Source organism: Alosa sapidissima, chromosome 19 (genome assembly GCF_018492685.1).
Source record: "Alosa sapidissima isolate fAloSap1 chromosome 19, fAloSap1.pri, whole genome shotgun sequence".
NCBI lineage: Eukaryota > Metazoa > Chordata > Actinopteri > Clupeiformes > Clupeidae > Alosa > Alosa sapidissima.
The window spans coordinates 31,748,156-31,768,406 of record NC_055975.1 but is presented as its reverse complement, the minus strand read 5'-3'; the positions used below and the strand labels follow the sequence as shown (position 1 = coordinate 31,768,406).

At 42.1% G+C, this 20,251-nt stretch overlaps 1 protein-coding gene and 1 long non-coding RNA gene across 2 annotated transcripts in view; both read right to left on the bottom strand.

The window, feature by feature from the left end:
* Window positions 1-8,189, bottom strand: part of oc90 (otoconin 90) — a 28,018-nt gene extending 19,829 nt beyond the window's left edge. The window contains exons 1-3 of the mRNA XM_042071653.1: window positions 8,173-8,189; window positions 6,888-7,228; window positions 1,951-2,049 (exon numbers count right to left, since the gene is read on the bottom strand). Coding sequence (XP_041927587.1) covers window positions 1,951-2,049; window positions 6,888-7,228; window positions 8,173-8,189 — 457 coding nt within the window. The remainder of the gene's footprint in view (window positions 1-1,950; window positions 2,050-6,887; window positions 7,229-8,172) is intronic.
* Window positions 8,190-8,473: 284 nt separating this feature from the next.
* Window positions 8,474-19,495, bottom strand: LOC121692659. Its single transcript, XR_006025308.1, has 3 exons — window positions 19,410-19,495; window positions 9,594-9,629; window positions 8,474-8,588 (listed from the first exon to the last, which is right to left on the bottom strand). It is a non-coding gene; the product is annotated as an uncharacterized LOC121692659 (long non-coding RNA).
* Between the last annotated feature and the right edge of the window lie 756 nt (window positions 19,496-20,251).

Genomic DNA, 20,251 nt, shown 5'->3' with positions numbered 1-20,251 from the left:
CCCTAGAGCATGATAACCTGATAACATACAGTCTACACACACACAAACACACTGTGATGGACAAGCCATTAATATTTTTTCTTTTTTGACATGATTTTGTATTTTATTTTGATATACTTTGCTTTGATTGTGTATAATTACATGCACTGGCACAAAGGAGGAATATTACCCTCCCATCACGTGTTCTCTGCATGTACAATATTAAACGGGGCAGTTAATCAGTCAGCAGAAGGTTTAATCATCAGGTCAAGAGTTCAGACCAAGGTCAATTGTCTTGACATGCGGGTCAAACATGGTGATTGGCTCATTGTTGATTGCTTGAAAAATTGCGTCATGAGATGCATGATGCATCTTGGAGACGTTACTTTTTGAAAAGACAGTGACACAGAACAAGCTTGGATTCTCCGTAAATGCAACGTTATCGAAGTCATTGTGCACGCGCGATTCAGAGATACATCACAGACTATTCTTGGATCTATGATCACAAACTGTCACTGATGTGCTTGGTCACGCACCTGGACTATTATGGAGGTTGCCACACAAGTGGTCAGCCGTTTTGGACACTCCCACAGGCACCAATGCGCGCTGTACACCAAAGAGCAAGTCAGCATAAAGGACAGTAAGATGCTTGACCCATATTGATATCCTACTATGCTACTTTGCTGTGCACCAAAAGAGCAAGTCAGCATAAAGGACAGTAAGATGCTTGACCCATATTGATATCCTACTATGCTACTTTGCTGTGCACCAAAAGAGCAAGTCGGCATAAAGGACAGTAAGATGCTTGACCCATATTGATATCCTACTATGCTACTTTGCTGTGCACCAAAAGAGCAAGTCAGCATAAAGGACAGTAAGATGCTTGACCCATATTGATATCCTACTATGCTACTTTGATTTGTAATTTTGATTTGGGGAGATTGTTATGGAAAACTTTTTGTTTGGTGCCTAGGTGAAGTTTGTGATGTGTTGATGTTTACTTCTTGTATGTCATATTCATTTAATAATTAAGGTTAAATTGCAATAACTGCTTGTTGGGTAGTTCATTACAAGTCAACACGTAACAACACATACACACTTCAGACAGAGTAGCATCTGCTCTAGAGCACCACCTGATAACACACACTCTACACACACACAAAGGCACGCGCGCACGTACACACACACACACAGGCATGCACGTACGCACACACACTCACACACACACGCATACACACACACACACAGGCACGCACGCACACACACTCACAGGCACGTACGCACGCACACACACACACATGCACGCACGCACACACACACACACACAGACACGCAAGCACGCACACACAATCAGAGCAGTATCTGTCTTAGAGCATGAGACTCACATGATAACACACACTAACACACACACACACACGCATACAGGCACACACACACACAGTCAGAGCAGACTCACATGATAACACACACACACACACTCTCTACACACAAACACACATATAAACATACATAAATCTCTAATCTAAATGTAAATGTAAATCAGGTTTATACGCCAAGTCTACTTGCGTATACAAGGAATTTGGTCTCTGCATTTATCCCATCCGTGAATCAGTGAACACACAGAGCACACAGTGAACACACATTGAGCTGAACCACACACTAATCCCGGAGCAGTGAGCTGCCTGCAACAACAGCGGCGCTCAGGGAGCAGTGAGGGGTTAGGTGCCTTGCTCAAGGGCACTTCAGCCGTGGATGTGGGCATGGGAGAGCAGCGCTCAACCACTTCCCCCACCCACATTTTTCCTACTGGTCGGAGATCAAACCGGCAACCCTTTGGTTACAAGCCCTAACCAGTAGGCCACGGCTGCCCCCTACGCTAGTCAGAGCAGTGACTGAGCTAGGCTAGAGAAACAACACACTCTAACAGACGCACACTCTAACAGACGCACACTCCCGCTGCAGTTCCCTTACCATCCTGAGGGGGCGCCAGTGGAAGCTCTGGGAATCCTGCTGACCCCAGCAGTGACCAGGAGAAGAAAGGGCTCGACTTCCTCTGTTTTAGCTCCGGCTCTAACACACATATACAAATGTTTTATAACACATTTATAGAAATGTTTTTTAACACACTTATAGAAGTGGTTTGTAATACACTTATAGAAATGTTTATAACATACTTATAGAAATGGTTTTTAACACACTTATAGAAATGGTTTTTAACACACTTAATACATCTTCTGGTAATGTCATCCTGGTTAATGTCAAGTTGTCATTACAAAGACATCCCAAACATATTTAATGTCAACTTGTCATGACCAAGACAACTTCTGGTAATGTCACTTTGATTAATGTCAACTTGTCATAATCAAGACAACCCAAACAATGTCAACTTGTCATGAATCTCCCTGGCAACCCCATGTCCTCAGCTTATTCACTTGCCATCTCCATGGCAACCCCATGTCCTCAGCTTATTCACTTGCCATCTCCATGGCAACCCCATGTCCTCAGTGAATGTAGGAACAGCACTAAATGCTTCTCTTTAGTCCACTGTAACTGAACGTAAATTGAAAGTATAAAGATGACTGCCTGAAGAAGACTGGATGAGAGTTCTATTCGGTTACAGTGGACTAAAGAGAAGCATTTACGGATGGTGGATGAGAGTTCTATTTAGAGATGAATCTCAAATCTGCATAGAGCAAATGATATAGACATGATACTGGAACGTGTGTGGTGCTGTTCCAATGACATATACAAAGATGAAGAACCAAGTCACTGGTCTGGCCTGCACACAGTCTGGATGGCAGTGATGGTGGAAACGGAAGTCAATGGCATGACAAGACTCATGTCAAAGCTGATCTGTTAACTGCCATTCAACAAAGTTGGAATCTGATTGATCAAAAATATCTACATTAGTGAAGTTTATGCCTCAGAGAAATCAAGCTGTGAATAAAAGACAGGTAATGTGCAAAAAGTACTAGTTATGAATTCATTATTAATTATGATCAGTGTTCTAAATTAACTTTTTTGATCACCAGCCAATGTGGCTGCATGGTAACTTTCTAAAGTTACTAGCCAATCAGAATTTCTACTAGCCAATTTGTTTCCGGTGAAAATAAGAGAATTATGAGATGAGTGTCACTGAATGCATTTGATCTTTATTAACATTGTTGGCATGGACACACTATCTATATCTATTTCTCTGTCGATATCCTCATCCCCTGCTCCATTCCTCTTCTCGCCCCCATAAGTCTGTCCCAACCACCACCACATTTAGTTTAATCTTAACTTAATAAAAAGGAAATATCAATTATCATCATCAACAATGACAAGTCAGCTGGATGCTGCTACTCATTTTCTCTCCCTCTCACGTGTGCTCAATTAAATGCAGTAGCATAGGGCCTACGTTCAAGTTGGATCTTTATAGAGAGGACCCGAAAAGTATCATCTTTATGTAACATGCTGTTGGTGCATGTTTACATTGTATACTTTCTCAAACAAGAGTAAAAAACAGTTTGCAGTCCAACTAGGCCTACTATTTATTGGCTAAATATTGGTCCCTCCTCTGTCTCTAGGCACAGTGCGTGATGCGTGTGGAGGTGGTGATCACTGATCAGGCAACTTTTTAAAACTGATCATTTTCGCCTATACAAGCTTCTCACGTTCCTCTCCATCTTCAGCTATAGACAATAAATAGACTATATATAGACTTCAGCTATAGACAATAAAATAAACGATCTAGCTGCTTCAGGTTTTGCGGCCTCCGCTACATGACATGAGCCTCCCACAAAGGAAATAGGCTAGGTAAACACAATGCGTTAATTGCGTTAATATTTCGTAACGTGTTATGTATTTGTGTTATGTACATGTGTTAGTTAGTTAGTTAGTTAGTTAGTTGTCCACTTGGGGAAATTCTTTTTCACATTTTCCGTGCAGCTTTTCATCCTGCATGGTCACAGGCACAGAGGTGCACACACATGAACACATACATGGGAATGACATACTGACATACACCTTACATACATCACAGGCAATTGACACAGACCTTTACATAAAATATTGGGGTTTTCATGGGAAAAACATTTTTTTGCACTGCATATATTTATCTGTGGGTCTTTGTGTTGTTGAGTGTTTGGATTCCTAGGGGGATTAGGCTTCTGCTGAAGCGGGCTTTATTGCACCTTATGCTACTAAACCTCCTGCCAGAGGGTAGGGGTGAGAAGTAGCGGTTGAGTGGGTGGGTAATGTCCAGGGCTATTGAATGAGCAATACGTGCGATGGCCTTAGTGTTTAGTTCTTGTAGGTTTGGGGTATGTAGACCTATTATTTTGGTGGCAGTATTGGTTAGTTGGGGGAGTTTGTTACGTTTACAGTAAGGATGTTGAAGAAGCAGGTGGAACAGTATAAAAGGATGGGTTGGACAATGCTGGTATACAGTAGTAGGAGGATGAGGGGCAACATGAAGTCCTTTTAGTTTGCACACTGCCGACAGTCTTTGGTTTCCTTTTTTCTGTATGTCTGTTGTGTGATGTTCAAAGGTGAGGTTATTGTCAATTGTGAGTCCAAGGTATTTGAAATGGGCTACTGTCTCCACTGTTTCATTGGAAATGATGATGGGGTGGTGGGTTTGTGTGGATCCAAAAGCCATTTCTTTTGTTTTGCTGATGTTGAGTTTGAGGTAGCTATTTCCACACCACTGAGTGAAGTGAGAGACTGTGTTGAGATATTCTTGGGTTGAATAAGTGTCTGTGAGGAGGCCAAGGATCGCGGTGTCATCGGCGTATTTGAGGAGTATGGTGTTGGATGAGGGGCTGGTACAGTCGTTTGTGTAGACGGTGTATAGGAAGGGGCTTAGTACACAACCCTGCAGGGCTCCTGTGTTGGAGGTCAGTGCAGGTGTGGTTGTTGTGCTTACCCGGACGGACTGTTGTCTGTTGGTGAGGAAGTTGTGGAGGAGATGGATCAGGCGGGAGGGGACGTTGAGGTGGCGCAGTTTCTGGATCAGTAGGTGTCTTTGAATGGTGTTGAATGCAGAGCTGAAATCTGCAAAACAGAATCCTGGCAGTTGTGCCTGGGGAATCCAGGTGTTTTAGGAGGAGGTGCAGCAGGCATGCCACAGCATCCTCAGTGCCTCTCTTGGTCCTGTAGGCGAATTGAAAAGGATCCAGATGTGGGCGGACATGTGGCAGGATGTTTTGTAGCAGCAGGTACTCCAGGCACTTCATCAGGATGGGTGTGAGGGCAATGGGGCGGAAGTCATTCAGGTCTTTGGGACGTGGTGTTTTGGGTACTGGGATTATTGTAGCGGTTTTCCAGAGGGTGGGGATTCTGCATTGATGGTAGACTTCACAGAAGAGTGGGTGGATTATTGCAGAGAGTTCAGTGGCACAGGTCTTAATCACCCTTGCTGGGATCCCATCGGGCCCTGGGGCCTTGCCTGGCTTGCATCTCCTCAGTTGCCGCCTGACATCCTCCTCTGAGAAGGGGGCTGGGTCGTTTGGGTCCAGCAGGGGGAGTGTATCCAGCTGACTGCAGCACTCCTCTGAGTAGTCGACTGAGTCAAAAAAACATGTTTAATTGATGTCCTTTCTCTGGTGAGATTGGTGTGCTGGGTCTGGGTGCATTTCCTGTCAATATGTTGGCCATCTGAAAGGCTTGTCTGGTGTTCATTTTTGTTCCAGTTTATTTTTGTATTTAATTTGGCTTTGAAAAAATCATTTTTTACTGCCCTATTTGCTGTTTTGATTGCTGTCCAGTCCTTGAGCTTGAAGGCTCTGTGTTTTTCCTTCAGGCTTTTTCTTAGCTGAGGTGTGATCCATGGTTTAGAATTGGGGTATTTTTTTATTTTCTTAACTGGAATGGTGGTCTGAATGCAGACGTTTATGTAGTCTGAGATGATGGAGACCCTGTCGTCTAATTCCCCATCAAAAATGTCCCAGTCGGTGCATGCCAGGGAGCCTTGGAGTTGCGCGATGGTGTCCTCCGTCCATTGAGGGGCGCTGTAGGTCTCTGGCTTGAGTCTTTTGAGTTCCTGTTTGTATACCGGAAGTAAGCAGATCATGTTGTGGTCTGCAAGTCCGAGTGGAGGGTAGGAGCGTGTGCGGTACGCATCAGTGATGTTGCCGTAGCATAGGCCCAAGATGTTATCCCTTCTGGTGGGGGTGTCAACATACTGGTGAAATGTTGGCAAAACAGTGTCCAGTCTGCAGCTGTTATAATCCCCCAGGATAAGCACCGGAGCCCCCGGGTACTTAGCAAGCATCGAGTTAGCCTCTGAGCTACCAGCTCAGATGCTGTCTTGGTGTTAGCGTTTGGGGGGATGTAAACACAGCAAGACACAACAGTGGGGAATTCACGAGGGAGATAGTGGGGGCGCAGTGACACAGTCAGCATCTCCAGACTGGGTGTACATATCCTTTGGTGGATTTTGATATTAGTACACCATCTGTCGTTGATGATGACGTGAAAAAGTTATGTACTTTTTATTTTACTTTACTGGCTAACTCCCTCCTTGTTCAGTCTATGCTCCCTGCTCTGACTCCGTTCATTCTTCTAATTCCTTGAGTTTTCTGGTAGACGCTTCGTTTCAGTCTCTCGCGCTGGTTTCACTCCAATATGCGCGCAATCAATGGGCATATCACGTAGCATTACGGCACAGTGGTCATGGGAAATGTTGGAAGTAGGCCTACTGCCAGGGGGGATATGTCTATGGGATATATGACCAAGAGCACGTAATGCCTGCATCACCAGCCAAACTGGCTAGTACGTTTTTATTAACACCCGCCAAAATGAATTTTAACCCGCATTTGGCGGGTGTTAATTTAGAACCCTGATTATGATGTGTTAGGTTTGTGATTTCATCATTTATTCCTCATGATCACACACTCACACACACACACACACACACTCCTTACCATCCGTGTCCTTCTCTGCGGAGCTGTCAGGCTGGTGGACTGCTGCCTCCTCAGATCCATCTTCCTCTTCCTCATCTTCATCTTCAGGCAGGAGCAGCTGAGGGGCGTGGCTTGTGATAGCTCTTCCTGTCTGAGTGATCTTAGGGGCAGAGTCGGTGATAGCTCTTCCTGTCTGAGTGATCTTAGGGGCGGAGTCTGTGATTGCTCTTCCGGTGTGAGGGGCGGGGTTAAGCACTGCAGAGGTGTGTGAGGGATGTGTGGTGCTGTGAGTGTGTGTGTGTGAAGTGGTTGAAATGGTGTGTGTGTCTGTGTGTGAGAGAGAGGGGGTAAAGGGGGTAGGTCTGGTGTGTAGTATAGTTGTGTGAGAGAGCTTGTGCGGAGTGTATGTTTGTGACGGGGAAGTCTGAACAGTGTGTTTGTGCGGCGTATGTGTGTGTGTGTTTAGGGAAGTCTGAACAGTGTGTTTGTGCGGCGTATGTCTGTGTGTGTTCAGGGAAGTCTGAACAGTGTGTTTGTGCGGCGTGTGTGTGTGTGTGTTTAGGGAAGTCTGAACAGTGTGTTTGTGCGGAGTGTGTGTGTGTGACGAGGAAGTCTGAACAGTGTGTTTGTGGTGGACTGTTACCACATGTGAAGGTGTGTGTGTGGTTGTCATGGTAAAACTGTCAGAGGGGCGTGGCCTAAGTATTTCTGAACTCTCATCTTCCTCAGACGATTTCGGACGTGTGTGTGTGAGAGTGTGTGTGTGTGAGTCATCAGGCGTTTCCTCTTCCTCAGACGATATGGGACGTGTGTGTGTGAGAGTGTGTGTGTGTGAGTCATCAGGCGTTTCCTCTTCCTCAGACGATATCGGACGTGTGTGTGTGTGTGAGATGGTGTGTGTTTGCGTGAGTGTATCTGGACGTGTGTGTATGAGGGGGTGTATGTGTGTGAGTGTGTCAGTAGACTTTACATCTTCTTCAGATGAGACAGCAGGTGTGTGTGTGAGAGTGTGTGTGTGTGTGAGTGTATCTGGACGTGTGTGTGTGAGAGTTTGTGTGTGTGTGAGTCTATCGGCAGGCTTCACATCTTCCGACAGCACAGGACGTGTTTGTGTGACGGCGTATGTGTGTGTGAGTCTGTCGACAGGCTGTGTGTGTGTTGTAGGTGCTATTTGTGGAGTGTGTTGTGTGTGTGTTGTGTGTGCTATTTGTGGAGTGTGCTGTGTGTGTGTTGTGTTTTCTGTTTGTGGAGTGTGTTGTGTGTGTGTTGTGTGTGCTATTTGTGGAGTGTGTTGTGTGTGTGTTACGTGATGAAACTGCTCATGTGCCGTCAACTGGGCTTTGTGTGTGTGTGATGTTTGTGTGTGTGTGTGTGATGTGTGTGTGACAGGCATAGTTATGTGCGTGCGCACTGTGTGTGTGTGTAATGGAACTGCATCTGTTGAAGGTAGCGTGATATGTGTGTGTGTGTCTGTTGAAGGTAGCGTAATGTGTGTGCGGGGGGTGTATGTATCTGTTGAAGGTAGCGTGATATGTGTGTGTGTGTGTGGGGTGTGTGTGTCTGTTGAAGGTAGCGTGATGGGTGTGTGTGTGTGTGGGAGGGGGTTGTCTGTTATAAGTAGCGTGATTGGTGTGTGTGTTTGGGCTGTGTTTGTGTCTGTTGATTGATGAATTAGTGTGTGGGGTTTGTGTGTGAAGAGTTGGTTCTTGATTTTATCTTGACCTGAAAAAGTCACAGTCATGTTACATGGCGGCTAAACGGTCACACAGAGTCATGTTATGGCTAAACAGTCACATCAGAGTCATGTTACGGCTAAACAGTGACATCAGAGTCATGTTACATGGCGGTTAAACAATCACAGAGTCATGTTATGACTAAACAGTCACAGAGTCATGTTACGACTAAACAGTCACATAGTCATGTTACATGGTGGCTAAACTGTCACACAAAGTCATGTTACAGCTAAACAGTCACATCAGAGTCATGTTACGGCTAAACAGTCACAGAGTCATGTTACATGGCAGCTAAACAGTCACATCAGAGTCATGTTACATGGCGGTTAAACAGTTACAGAGTCATATTACGGCTAAACGGTCACACAGAGTCATGTTACGGCTAAACAGTCACAGAGTCATGTTACGATTAAACAGTCACAGAGTCATGTTAGATGGATAAAAGCGTCTGCCAAATGAATACAAGTAAATGTAGAAATGTCCACTTTAAACAAACGTTAAGAACTGTATTGTGTCTTAGGCCCTATTACATTGTATGACATTGAGTTGAATAACATCCCACTGAATCATTGTGTATTAAAATGTGTAGTTCCTGATTTGCATTGCACCGAACCGCATCGCAGCTCATACATCTAGATTAGTGTTGCCAGATCTCGGGAGAAAAACAAACAACTATGTTTCTGAAAACAAGCCCAAAACAAGCGACCCAAGCCTAAAATAAGTGACCCAAGCCCAAAACAAGCAACCAAAGCACTCACGCACAAAAAAAACAAGCCCAAAACAAGCTTCCCAAGCCCAAAACAAGCGACCCAAGCGCTAAACTCATGCACCCAGATGAGCGGACTTGGCAACACTGATCTAGATGTGCATCATGGTGATTTGCACACTCCTAACACACACACACACAAGTGTAGTAATAAATATTTGTGTTGGTTTGTCTTGTATCTTGCTAACAGGGCAAGGTGCCAAGTCTCTATTTGTTTGTGTGTTCTACCTGTTGTGTTTGAAGCCCCTCTATCCACCAAATGAGCTGTGAGAAAGAGAGGAGAGGATATTTTCTTTAGCTCATGATGTCACCACTCTTCAATCTTAACTCCACTCCTACTGAACCTGACTTACCCATTACTTACTTAACCACTTAGCTTCTTAATTATTGCTAACTCACCTAACTTACCCATTACTTAACCACTTAGCTTCTTAATTATTGCTAACTCACCTAACCTACCCATTACTTAACCACTTAGCTTCTTAATTATTGCTAACTCACCTAACTTACCCATTACTTAACCACTTAGCTTCTTAATTATTGCTAACTCACCTAACTTACCCATTACTTACTTAACCACTTAGCTTCTTAATTATTGCTAACTCACCTGACTTACCCATTACTTGATTAACCACTTAGCTTCTTAATTATTGCTAACTCACCTAACTTACCCATTACTTAACCACTTAGCTTCTTAATTATTGCTAACTCACCTAACTTACCCATTACTTGATTAACCACTTAGCTTCTTAATTATTGCTAACTCACCAAACTTACCCATTACTTGATTAACCACTTAGCTTCTTAATTATTGCTAACTCACCTAACTTACCCATTACTTAACCACTTAGCTTCTTAATTATTGCTAACTTACCCAATTTACCCATTACTTAACTACTTAATTAACCACTTAGCTTCTTAATTATTGCTAACACACCTAACTTACCCATTACTTAACCACTTAGCTTCTTAATTCCACCCTCCACCCTCAGCTACATAACATCCTGGACATTGGACCCACAATGGCCGCCTGTATTACTCCACTTGCACACTTGTACACTTTACAACTTGTTGTTGTTGTCCTGAAAACACAACACTTCTGCTGCTCTTACATAACTTGCACCACTATGCCACTTTCTTTCTTACTTAGGTCAAACAGAACTACCCAAGCCTTTTATTGGCCTGACTTTGCACTAGTATTTTATTGACTGTCTATGCACAATTTCAACCAAATTTTGCTGCTCTTATTTTTTCATTATTATATGTGCCTCACCTAACTTACCCATTACTTAACCACTTAGCTTCTTAATTATTGCTAACTCACCTAACTTACCCATTACTTAACCACTTAGCTTCTTAATTATTGCTAACTCACCTAACTTACCCATAACTTAACCACTTAGCTTCTTAATTACTGCTAACGCACCTAACTAACACTAACTCATTAATGAACCTCTCAGTGTTAATTACTGATAACTCACCTAACTAACCCATTACTTAACCACTTTGTGTTAATAACTGTTAACAGACCTAACACAATAACCCATTACTGAACTACTCAGAGTTTTAATTACTGCTAACACACCTAACTGATTACTGAACCACTCAAAGTGTTAATTATTGCTAACATACTAACTCCTTTACTGAACCACTCAGAGTGTTGATTATTGGTGACATACCTAACTGATTACTGAACCACTCAAAGTGTTAATTATTGCGAACACACCTAACTAACTCCTTTACTGAACCACTCAGAGTGTTAATTATTGCTATCCATTGTTTGGAATAACGCCGCTTAAAAGAATGGCGTTAGATAACAACGTTATTTTTTCACTAACAGGGTAATCTAACTAATTACTTTTCCCATCGTTACAACGCCGTTAACGTTACTGGACGTTAAATGCGGTGCATTACTATGGATTGATTGAATAAACTGTGTAATCCGAACGCACCCTGGCTCACAGCTAGTGAGGAGGTGGGTTAATAACAACGTAATCGATTATGATTGGCTAAGGCAGAGTCATGTTTCATGATAGCCAATCAGAGCCAGTGTTTTTACACACTTGCCAGCACATGTGCCACACACACACGCAACAGCTAAAATAGAGATTCGATGAAACAGCAGAGGTCAGGAGCAATCCGGAAAGTTGGCATTTTCAAGGTGGAGAGCACTACTTCAAATTCATCAGGGCAAGAACGTGCATGTAATGTGTAGATTATGTCCAGGAGCGAAGACTTTGTCGACATACGTTGTAAGCAACTCTAATTTAATGAAGCATCTCACACACGCATCTAAAGCTAGTGGCCAAAAACACTGATACCTTCACCACAGATGATAGCTCGCCATCCACTAGAAAAGAAGGACTCGGAGCAAAGTCCTCCAAGCAGCAAAAGCTAGATCTTTCTGCCTCACAACAAAAACCTATGACACAGGCTGAAGTCAACCGTAGGTCTGTCGATGTGCAGTATCTTGAATTTCCCCTTGGGGATCAATAAAGTATCTATCTATCTATCTATCTATCTATCTATCTAATAAATATCGAAAGTTATGTAGCCTACAAACACTTGTCTGTTCTACTCATTTCAACTGGCTGCTCAAAACTGCTAAAAAAATCCAAATTCTTTGACATATAGCAACTTTTTTTTGTAATAGTAACACAAATAGTTACTTTCCCTGGTAATGAGTTACTCTTATCATAGAGTAATTCAGTTACTAACTCAGTTACTTTTTGGAACAAGTAGTAACTATAACTAATTACTTTTTTAAAGTAACGTTCCTAACACTGTTGCTAACATACCTAACTAACTCCTCAGAGTGTTAATTATTGCTAGCACACCTAACTGATTACTGAACCACTCAGAGTGTTAATAAGTATAAGTATTTGTGGGCAGCCGTGGCCTACTGGTTAGCACTTCGGACCTGTAACTGGAGGGTTGCCGGTTCGAACTCCGACCAGTAGGCACGGCTGAAGTGCCCTTGAGCAAGGCACCTAACCCCTCACTACTCCCCGAGCACCGCTGCGATGCAGGCAGCTCACTGTGTGCTTCACCTCACTGTGTGTTCACTGTGTGCTGTGTGTGTTTCACTAATTCACGGATTGGGCAGAGACTAAATTTCCCTCACGGGATCAAAAAAGTATATATACTTATACTTATTGTCTTAAGATAAATCTTTAGATTCCTAAGAAAAAAGTTGTTTGTTTTCCCACTTAAGAACTTCTTAGATAAATGTTTGTGTGTGTGTGTATGCAGAGCTCCAGACTAACTTGTTGCATTGGTTGCACTGGTGCGCCTAACTTTTTTATTTAGGTGAACCAGCACAAAATTTAGGTGCACCCAAATTTTTCATCGCGGCACCTTTAACGTCACAATTACAAGGTCCCCTTTTTATTGCTCTCCATATACATTCCGTGTATGAGCTGTTGTCAGAGCATGGACCAGGAATGAGTCTTGATTTGATTGGCCTCCACCACCTTGACGACATCAGTAATATTGAATACTGTGATCATTCACATCAGTGTCAATGTTATTACAGTGGTGGTGTGTAGGTCTAAATGAGTGCCTGTCACTTTAAGAGGAACGTCATAGTAGCTTTCATTCTAATGGTTTTAGACTAGAGGGAAATAGTCGCGCATCATCCAAGGATATATGGATGCAATTCATTATGTTTTCTATGTCATTTGATAAAATAAATGTTCAAAAAACTAACAAGTCAAAGAAAATATGTATGGGATCATAGAAGAGATAAGTGTCTTGCAATGTTAATTTCTATGATTTTGTTAAAATCATCACTACATTAAGGATAGACATGACACGTGAGCCAGAGTTTCCGCTAGAAAAAAATGGTGCCGGTCAAAGTGACCGGCAGAGGTTTCGTTTTCCGGACATTTTGATGATATGCCGGTCAAATATCCTATTATCCCTTCTTAATTAGTCAAATTGAGGAAAACTGAAGACAGGCTATGTAGCTTAAAGAATAACATAATCAGGCTGTATAGAATGCATCATGTTCATTAGCCTAACTTAAACATGCCTAACAAGACCTAGCCAGTATCTTTTCATGGACAGCAAGAGTCCGCTTTGTTCGTTGTTTTAAAAAGGCTACGTTGTTTGTTGCTGCTACCCACGTTATTTCCAGTGGTGACTGTTTTAACTTAAACAGATGCACACAGACAAGAATGAACGCTCACACCACTACCCCCTAATGCTATGCCTCTTTATTTGATAACAATAAATTAGGAAATGTTTCCTATTCTGGGAAATGTTTAGTTTCTTTCTCTTTCGGCCGCGGTTCAATGATACAGTTGAATTGTTCCAGAAATTATCCGCGGACCAGTAATCTCCTCGTCGAGGAGGCCCTAACCCTGCAGATCATAGACAGAGAACGCATAGGCCTACTGTATGCTTTGGGTAAAGAACACTTTGCATGTCCAGTGTACACGGAGAATGACAGTGCCTTGGAGCAGCCGCACCCCCCGCAACTCCACTTCCAATGTCACTGATTCCGACAGATATGCCCGACACTTCTGCTTTTTATCTGGTGGTGGTGGAGTTGACCAGACATCTGAGGCTTCAGACGTTACCAATTTATCATCATCCATCGCGTCTGGCCTCTGAAAAAACTTTTAAGGCTAGTCTGCCTGGGCCTGGCCATGTTTGAACCGCCTCACTCATTTGTTCGTTGTTTAACATGGATGTTTTAAGCGTGCGCTTCCTATTTGAAATGTAGCATAGGCTATGCGTGTTGTTTAATAGCTTACTTTTCAAACGGTAGAGCCTGTTCATTTAAAAACATAGCCAGAGGACGTATAATATAGGCTTACATATTAAGGCTTATTGTCAAATTCAGATTGTGTTAGGGGACGGGATTATTAGCCAATTTCAATCGGACAATTTGACCGGAGAGATTTAATTTTGTCGGACATTTCATTTTGTTTTTCCGGCCAATGTCCGGTAATTACCGGACAACGGAAACCCTGACTTGAGCTAACAGTTACCTAGAAGGAACTCTCTCAAGATGTAAACGTTTGCCTATAGGTTGTGTAGCCTATTTCGGAAAACTCAACAGTAGGCCTAAATTAACTAAATTCCATAGCCTAGGCAACACAAACTTGAGAGGTGCAGGTCAAAATCAACATCGCTACTCGCTTGGATCACGACAGCTGTGTGCGTATGAGGAGAAAAGACACATAGGCTACGGGAAGCGCACGACTGTCATTCTTAAACGTAGGCTATATCGATACTAATACAATTATGTATTGTGAGGTTACTAATTTCAGGGTATTCCGATACTTTTGCACTTACTAGTCAAACTATAACAACCGCTTAGTTCATGGAGAGACAGCAAATGCGAGTAAAGCCCTCCTTACTTACACTGACAGACTTTGGAAAGATTTGCAAAGATTTGGAAAAGATTTTTGAAAGACTACAGTCTCAGACCCTCTCACATCTAAAGACAAGTAGTAGAGTTTTAAGTAGGGATGCACGATATATCGGCTGCCGATATATTATTAGCCGATAAGTGAAAAAATGAAAATATTATTATCGGTCCGATAATAGAATTCTGGCCGATAATTTGCGCCGATATTTTTTAAAGTCCTAATATAGGCCTACGTAAGGTCCTTCTGGCTACACTGAGCTAGCCTACTTGAGCTTGGTTGGCTATACTTTTTCCTCAATATAATGTCAGCGGTGTGAATGTATTTCACCACTCTAACAAAATCTGTGGATATGCGTTCATTTGGGAATCTGTGCATCTCAAAATCCTCTCGTGAATGATCCGCCATTTAACCTTAACAGAGCGGAGCTCAGCCCTATCTAGAGCCGTCTTGTGCTGGTGTGTTTGCACTTTACCCAGGGTACCCGCGGAGTCTTAAAAGTATTAAAAAGTATTACATTTCATTTTCCTAAATTAAGGCCTTAAAAAGTATTGAATTTCACCTCAAAGTCTGGAATTTTTTCACGGAGGCCTTAATTTTTCAAATGATCAGTAGATTTAGTCTAATATCCTCACGTAGCGTAAAACAAGGATTAAAGTTCTCCGTTGTACGACGGATTTCCGTCAATTTGATTTTAGAAATGTCATATTTGAGATCGATGCAGATCCGGTGAGAAAAAAAAATAGGAGGGGGGTCTATCACCTTTTCTTTTCCTTTTTTGAAGGCAACTACAAATATTAGGTCCGATGAATGAATGTGTGTGATGGTAGATGTTTAAAGACCTAATAGTGTTCTTGAGAACTTTCTGTGTCTCGATCGCTCAAGAAGATACGTCAGCCATGAGATTCGCTTTGTTTATGTTGTAGCTACACGCTTGTCTCATTGGCCTGGGGCAGTTGCTTAAAAAAAAAAAAGAACAGTCTGGGGGACGGTCTAAAAGTTGGATTATAGTGACACAATCGAGACAGCTGATGAGGTTGCCCAATCCGTTTAACTTTTTTGGATATGCTATTGTGAGCTCTATGTGCGAACTCTGTGTTCTTTCCATGCATCAATGTAGACAATTTCTTACTATCGCGAACTCTTGTCAGGGGAGGTCATTCATTTTGGGTGTCACCTATGACTTGAACAGATAGCCTGCTATGCCACCCGATGTACTATTATTGTTACAGTTTTTAATCAATGGAACTAACATTATGTGTAAAGCGACGCAATATAAACCGTAGCCTATGCCTCCCGTCTGTTATGACATGTACAACAATGTTTTTCACAATTTGCGACGGAAGGTTTTGACTGAGCGTGTTCACTTCAGAGCGTGAACAGTTCGCAACATTATTATTTTATGTTGAGTAAGGGGGGTCAGTCTTTTATGACGCACAGACAGCCTTGTAGCCTATTTTGCTTAGGCCTCTTACGACAGTAGGTTGTGAGCGTATGTTGACAAAAAATAACCATGCAATTAAAATAGTCAACTTAAAACTTTGCTATTATTAATGTATAGCACAAAACCATAACCAGTAGGCCTACCAGAACCTCGCATATTAGCGTCATGATTTGTGTACGTTTATCTATGGCTGACCGTTTTTGCGCTAAGTAGGCTACGCATGTTCTTTCATAGCGCAACACGACCTGTCCCTCACCATATCGCAATCTCTTGTCAACCTTATACAATCTGTTGCTGAAGACAAAAGCGCCCTCTCCAGATTGTCGTTATCAGATGCGCAGACCTGTTGCATGAGCACACACAGTATTGCTGCTCATTGGAAAACTGAGTTGTCTGTAAAACTCAAAATTACCATGTTTTCATTAAATGCGGATGAGGCAACAAATGGAAATATGAACAATATCTAGACTGTTCTGATTCGTTACTTTGATGAGGAAATGTGAAGTCTTGCAAACTTTGATTTTATAGATTTTACTTGGTGTTGAATTTCATATTAACAAGAAAAAAAATCTCCCCTTTAAATACTTTTGGCCTGAAGTAATTAAATAAGAGTGTAAGTTAAAGCCTTGCTACAATATTGCTGCAGTAGAAAAGAACAGCAATGGCTAATCAGCAATGGTCAGGGATGGTATTGAAATATTGTTTTGTTCATCAGGAAAACTCAATCTCAATCAAGAACACTCTCAATTCGCCTTATTCACATGGCGGCCATTGGCGGCTAAAACGAGGCTACAGGGTACATAAACCATAGGATTGTTATGTTCTATGCATTCACCTGTAGGTGGCATTTATTATATAGTAACTTAAGAGTACCCTGTAGCCTCGTTTTGGTGTTTATTTGGTGCTTTACTTTGCTGTTTGCATCTTTTAATTAAAAACCAATAGGTCACGACTGCAAAAGGGGTGCTATCTCTATAGGTAGATATGAACAATGTATGACTTATGGCCTGAAATTTTTTTTTCACTTTAATCCCTGAAATCAACTAGGTTCTATTCCGTGTAAATTTGTCCATGAAGCAGGACATTCAGGGGCCGTTTATACGAGAACGATTGCGAAGGAAGACGACAAAATATTTTATCATAAGTGCCTTTCGTTTACACGGCGACCCCGCCATCGGGGCTTGAAGACGCAAAAATCTGAAGACTCCTTCCAGAGTGTAGAGTTTTGAAGACGACCCGGGTTGCATCTCCGTCTAAACGGCTAAACCAAAGATCCTTGATTACCTCTCTGGCTAAACTGTCAAATTAGAATGTCTGCGCGTGACGTACCGGGGTTCTATCACACCACCACCCAGCGGTCTGGAATGCATATCCAATCGAATATCACATACTCTTGCGTCTTCATATAAACAAAGATTTCCCCAGAGAATGCTCGTCTAAACGCGAATAAAAAAGACGAGACGCCACTTCTGCGTCTTCTCTTTTCATCGTCACCGTATAAACGTAGCCTCATTCACGTTACTACTGCGACAAATCTTTGCGTTGCCACTGCACTGCTGTCATGTTCATGTTGGCATGTTCAAACACTTGTAAATAGTAATTATTTGAGGTATAATCTTACCTTTAATATTATTTATTCTATCCGAATGGGTGCGATGTAGGTATTAAATTTCATCTGAAGTGGTATTAAAAAGGTCTTAAAAAGTCTTAAATTTAGGTCTGACAATTCTGGGGGTACCCTGTTACCGCGCTGGTCGGAGAAACAAATAAACAAACTCGTTAGTGGGATGAGTACATAAGTAGGCCTAGTTCTAAGTTGTGTTTTAGTATTATATTTGCATTACTTTAGCTTGGGTTTTGTATTATTACCTAGAAATATGCTAACCATTCGTGCTTCAGTTCCAGACAGGTCATCATAATAAGTTATTAAAACCTTCGGGGCTAACGCCTTTCATTTCAGCTGTAGCAGGTTGTGCGCAACAGAGTAGACGGACATAAGATACAGTGAGGAGTTGCAGCTTTATTCAGTTACCCGCAGTTGAAACTAAACCTAAGTTTCCCTCACAAACTCTGATTTGGTCGCTATACTGTAGCTTATTCCAAGCTGAGCCGTTTATGAGAGTTTAGTCCTAAATGAAAACGATTCAAACTCTCTAGCCACTCACTCGCAATTCACTGACGTCAGTTTCACTTAAAGGAGCCACACATACTGTAGGGCTAGGCTACTGTTATGTTGTTGACTGCCGTACTATTGAGGACTATTATGAGTTCTGTCCATCATTTGGTGGTAGGTAAAATTACTGCAATAAAATTATGCTCATTAAATGCTTTCCCCAAATCACTTTTCACAATTTTTTTTCCAAGAGTAATATTATCGGTTATCGTATCGGTATCGGCCACAACAAACCAATAAATATCGGTTATCGTTATTGGCCCTAAAATTCCATATCGGTGCATCTCTAGTTTTAAGTCACAGACTATGATTTTGCAATGGCTAGGGATCTTGCAGGGTCACTATTTACAAGACTGCAACTAGATTACTTTAAATTATTACCCATCGTGCAATTGATAAACAGGAATTGAAATGATAGCCTACTAAACTCAAAGTCGTATTTTCGTGTTTCTGCAGCATTGTTTCATGCGTGACATCCCTAACCGATATAGAGTTGTTCTGTCAAATGGAAGAGCCGACTAAATATGTATAAGAAATGACCAATATTATAAGAATAACAAATAATCATATAAGCTACAGCTGTCGCCTACTTTGCCCCTTCCTGTTTGGTGTTGGAGAGAGGTCACTATTGGTTTTCATAGTTCACATCACTATTTGCATGAGCCACGACTAGAAAGACTTGCGATAATATCAAACATGTTTGATATTGTCATAACGACAAAACTAGAAAAGGACTGACTCCGACTGACTTAAAACCGCTAAGATTGGCACCTTACGCTTAACGATCTAGTTGACGGGAGAGTGCCACAATTCCAGTACAACTCCCATGATTTCTGTCCGACTTTGGAAATTTAGTTACCAAAATCGTACAATGTAAGGCCGCCATAACGTCTAGGCGCTCAACCTTATGACATTAGGTGCACCAGTGCAACCCAGGAAAAATTTTAGTCGCACCCTTAAAAAATTGCGAATGCGACCAAATTGGTCGCACTCTGGAGCCCTGATATGTGTGTGTGTGTGTGTGTGTGTGTGTGTGTGTGTGTGTGTACCTGGGCAGTGGTTGTGCAGGTCAGGCTGGAAGGAGGTATTAGCGAAGCAGCTGATAGCAGATTGGTCGCAATCACAGAATGCTCCCTCACACCAGTCAGATGCATCCGCGACTTAGAGCAGAAATCAGATCAATCAACCAATCAGCCAATCAATCAATTAACCAATCAATCAATTAACCAATCAATAAATCAATCAACTAATTGTTCAATTGATTAATTAACCAATCAATTAATCAATCAATCAGACACATGAGCCAATAAGAACAGAAATCAGATTAATCAATCAATCCAGGGCTAATCAACTTCCATCCCAAACGGGCCAGATAGGAACCCACTGGGTCTTTTGGGGGCCACACCAAATAAATATGACTCCTGTTGTGGCCGAAATAAGTCCTGTTGTGGTTAAATTGATTGATTGATTTTACAGCTTTGCACATTAGAACCATAAAAAGACAGGATAACCCAATAAAGCCCTGAGGTTACCTTCTATTGTGGTCCCTTAGTGAGGCAGAGCACACATCCATACTACACATCCATACTACACATACATACTACACATCCATCACCACATCCATCCTACACATCCATCACCACATCCATACTACACATCCATCACCACATCCATACTACACATCCATACTACACATCCATCACCACATCCATACTACTACACATCCATCACCACATCCATACTACTACACATCCATCACCACATCCATCACCACATCCATACTACACATCCATACTACACATCCATCACCACATCCATACTACACATCCATCACCACATCCATACTACTACACATCCATCACCACATCCATACTACACATCAATCACCACA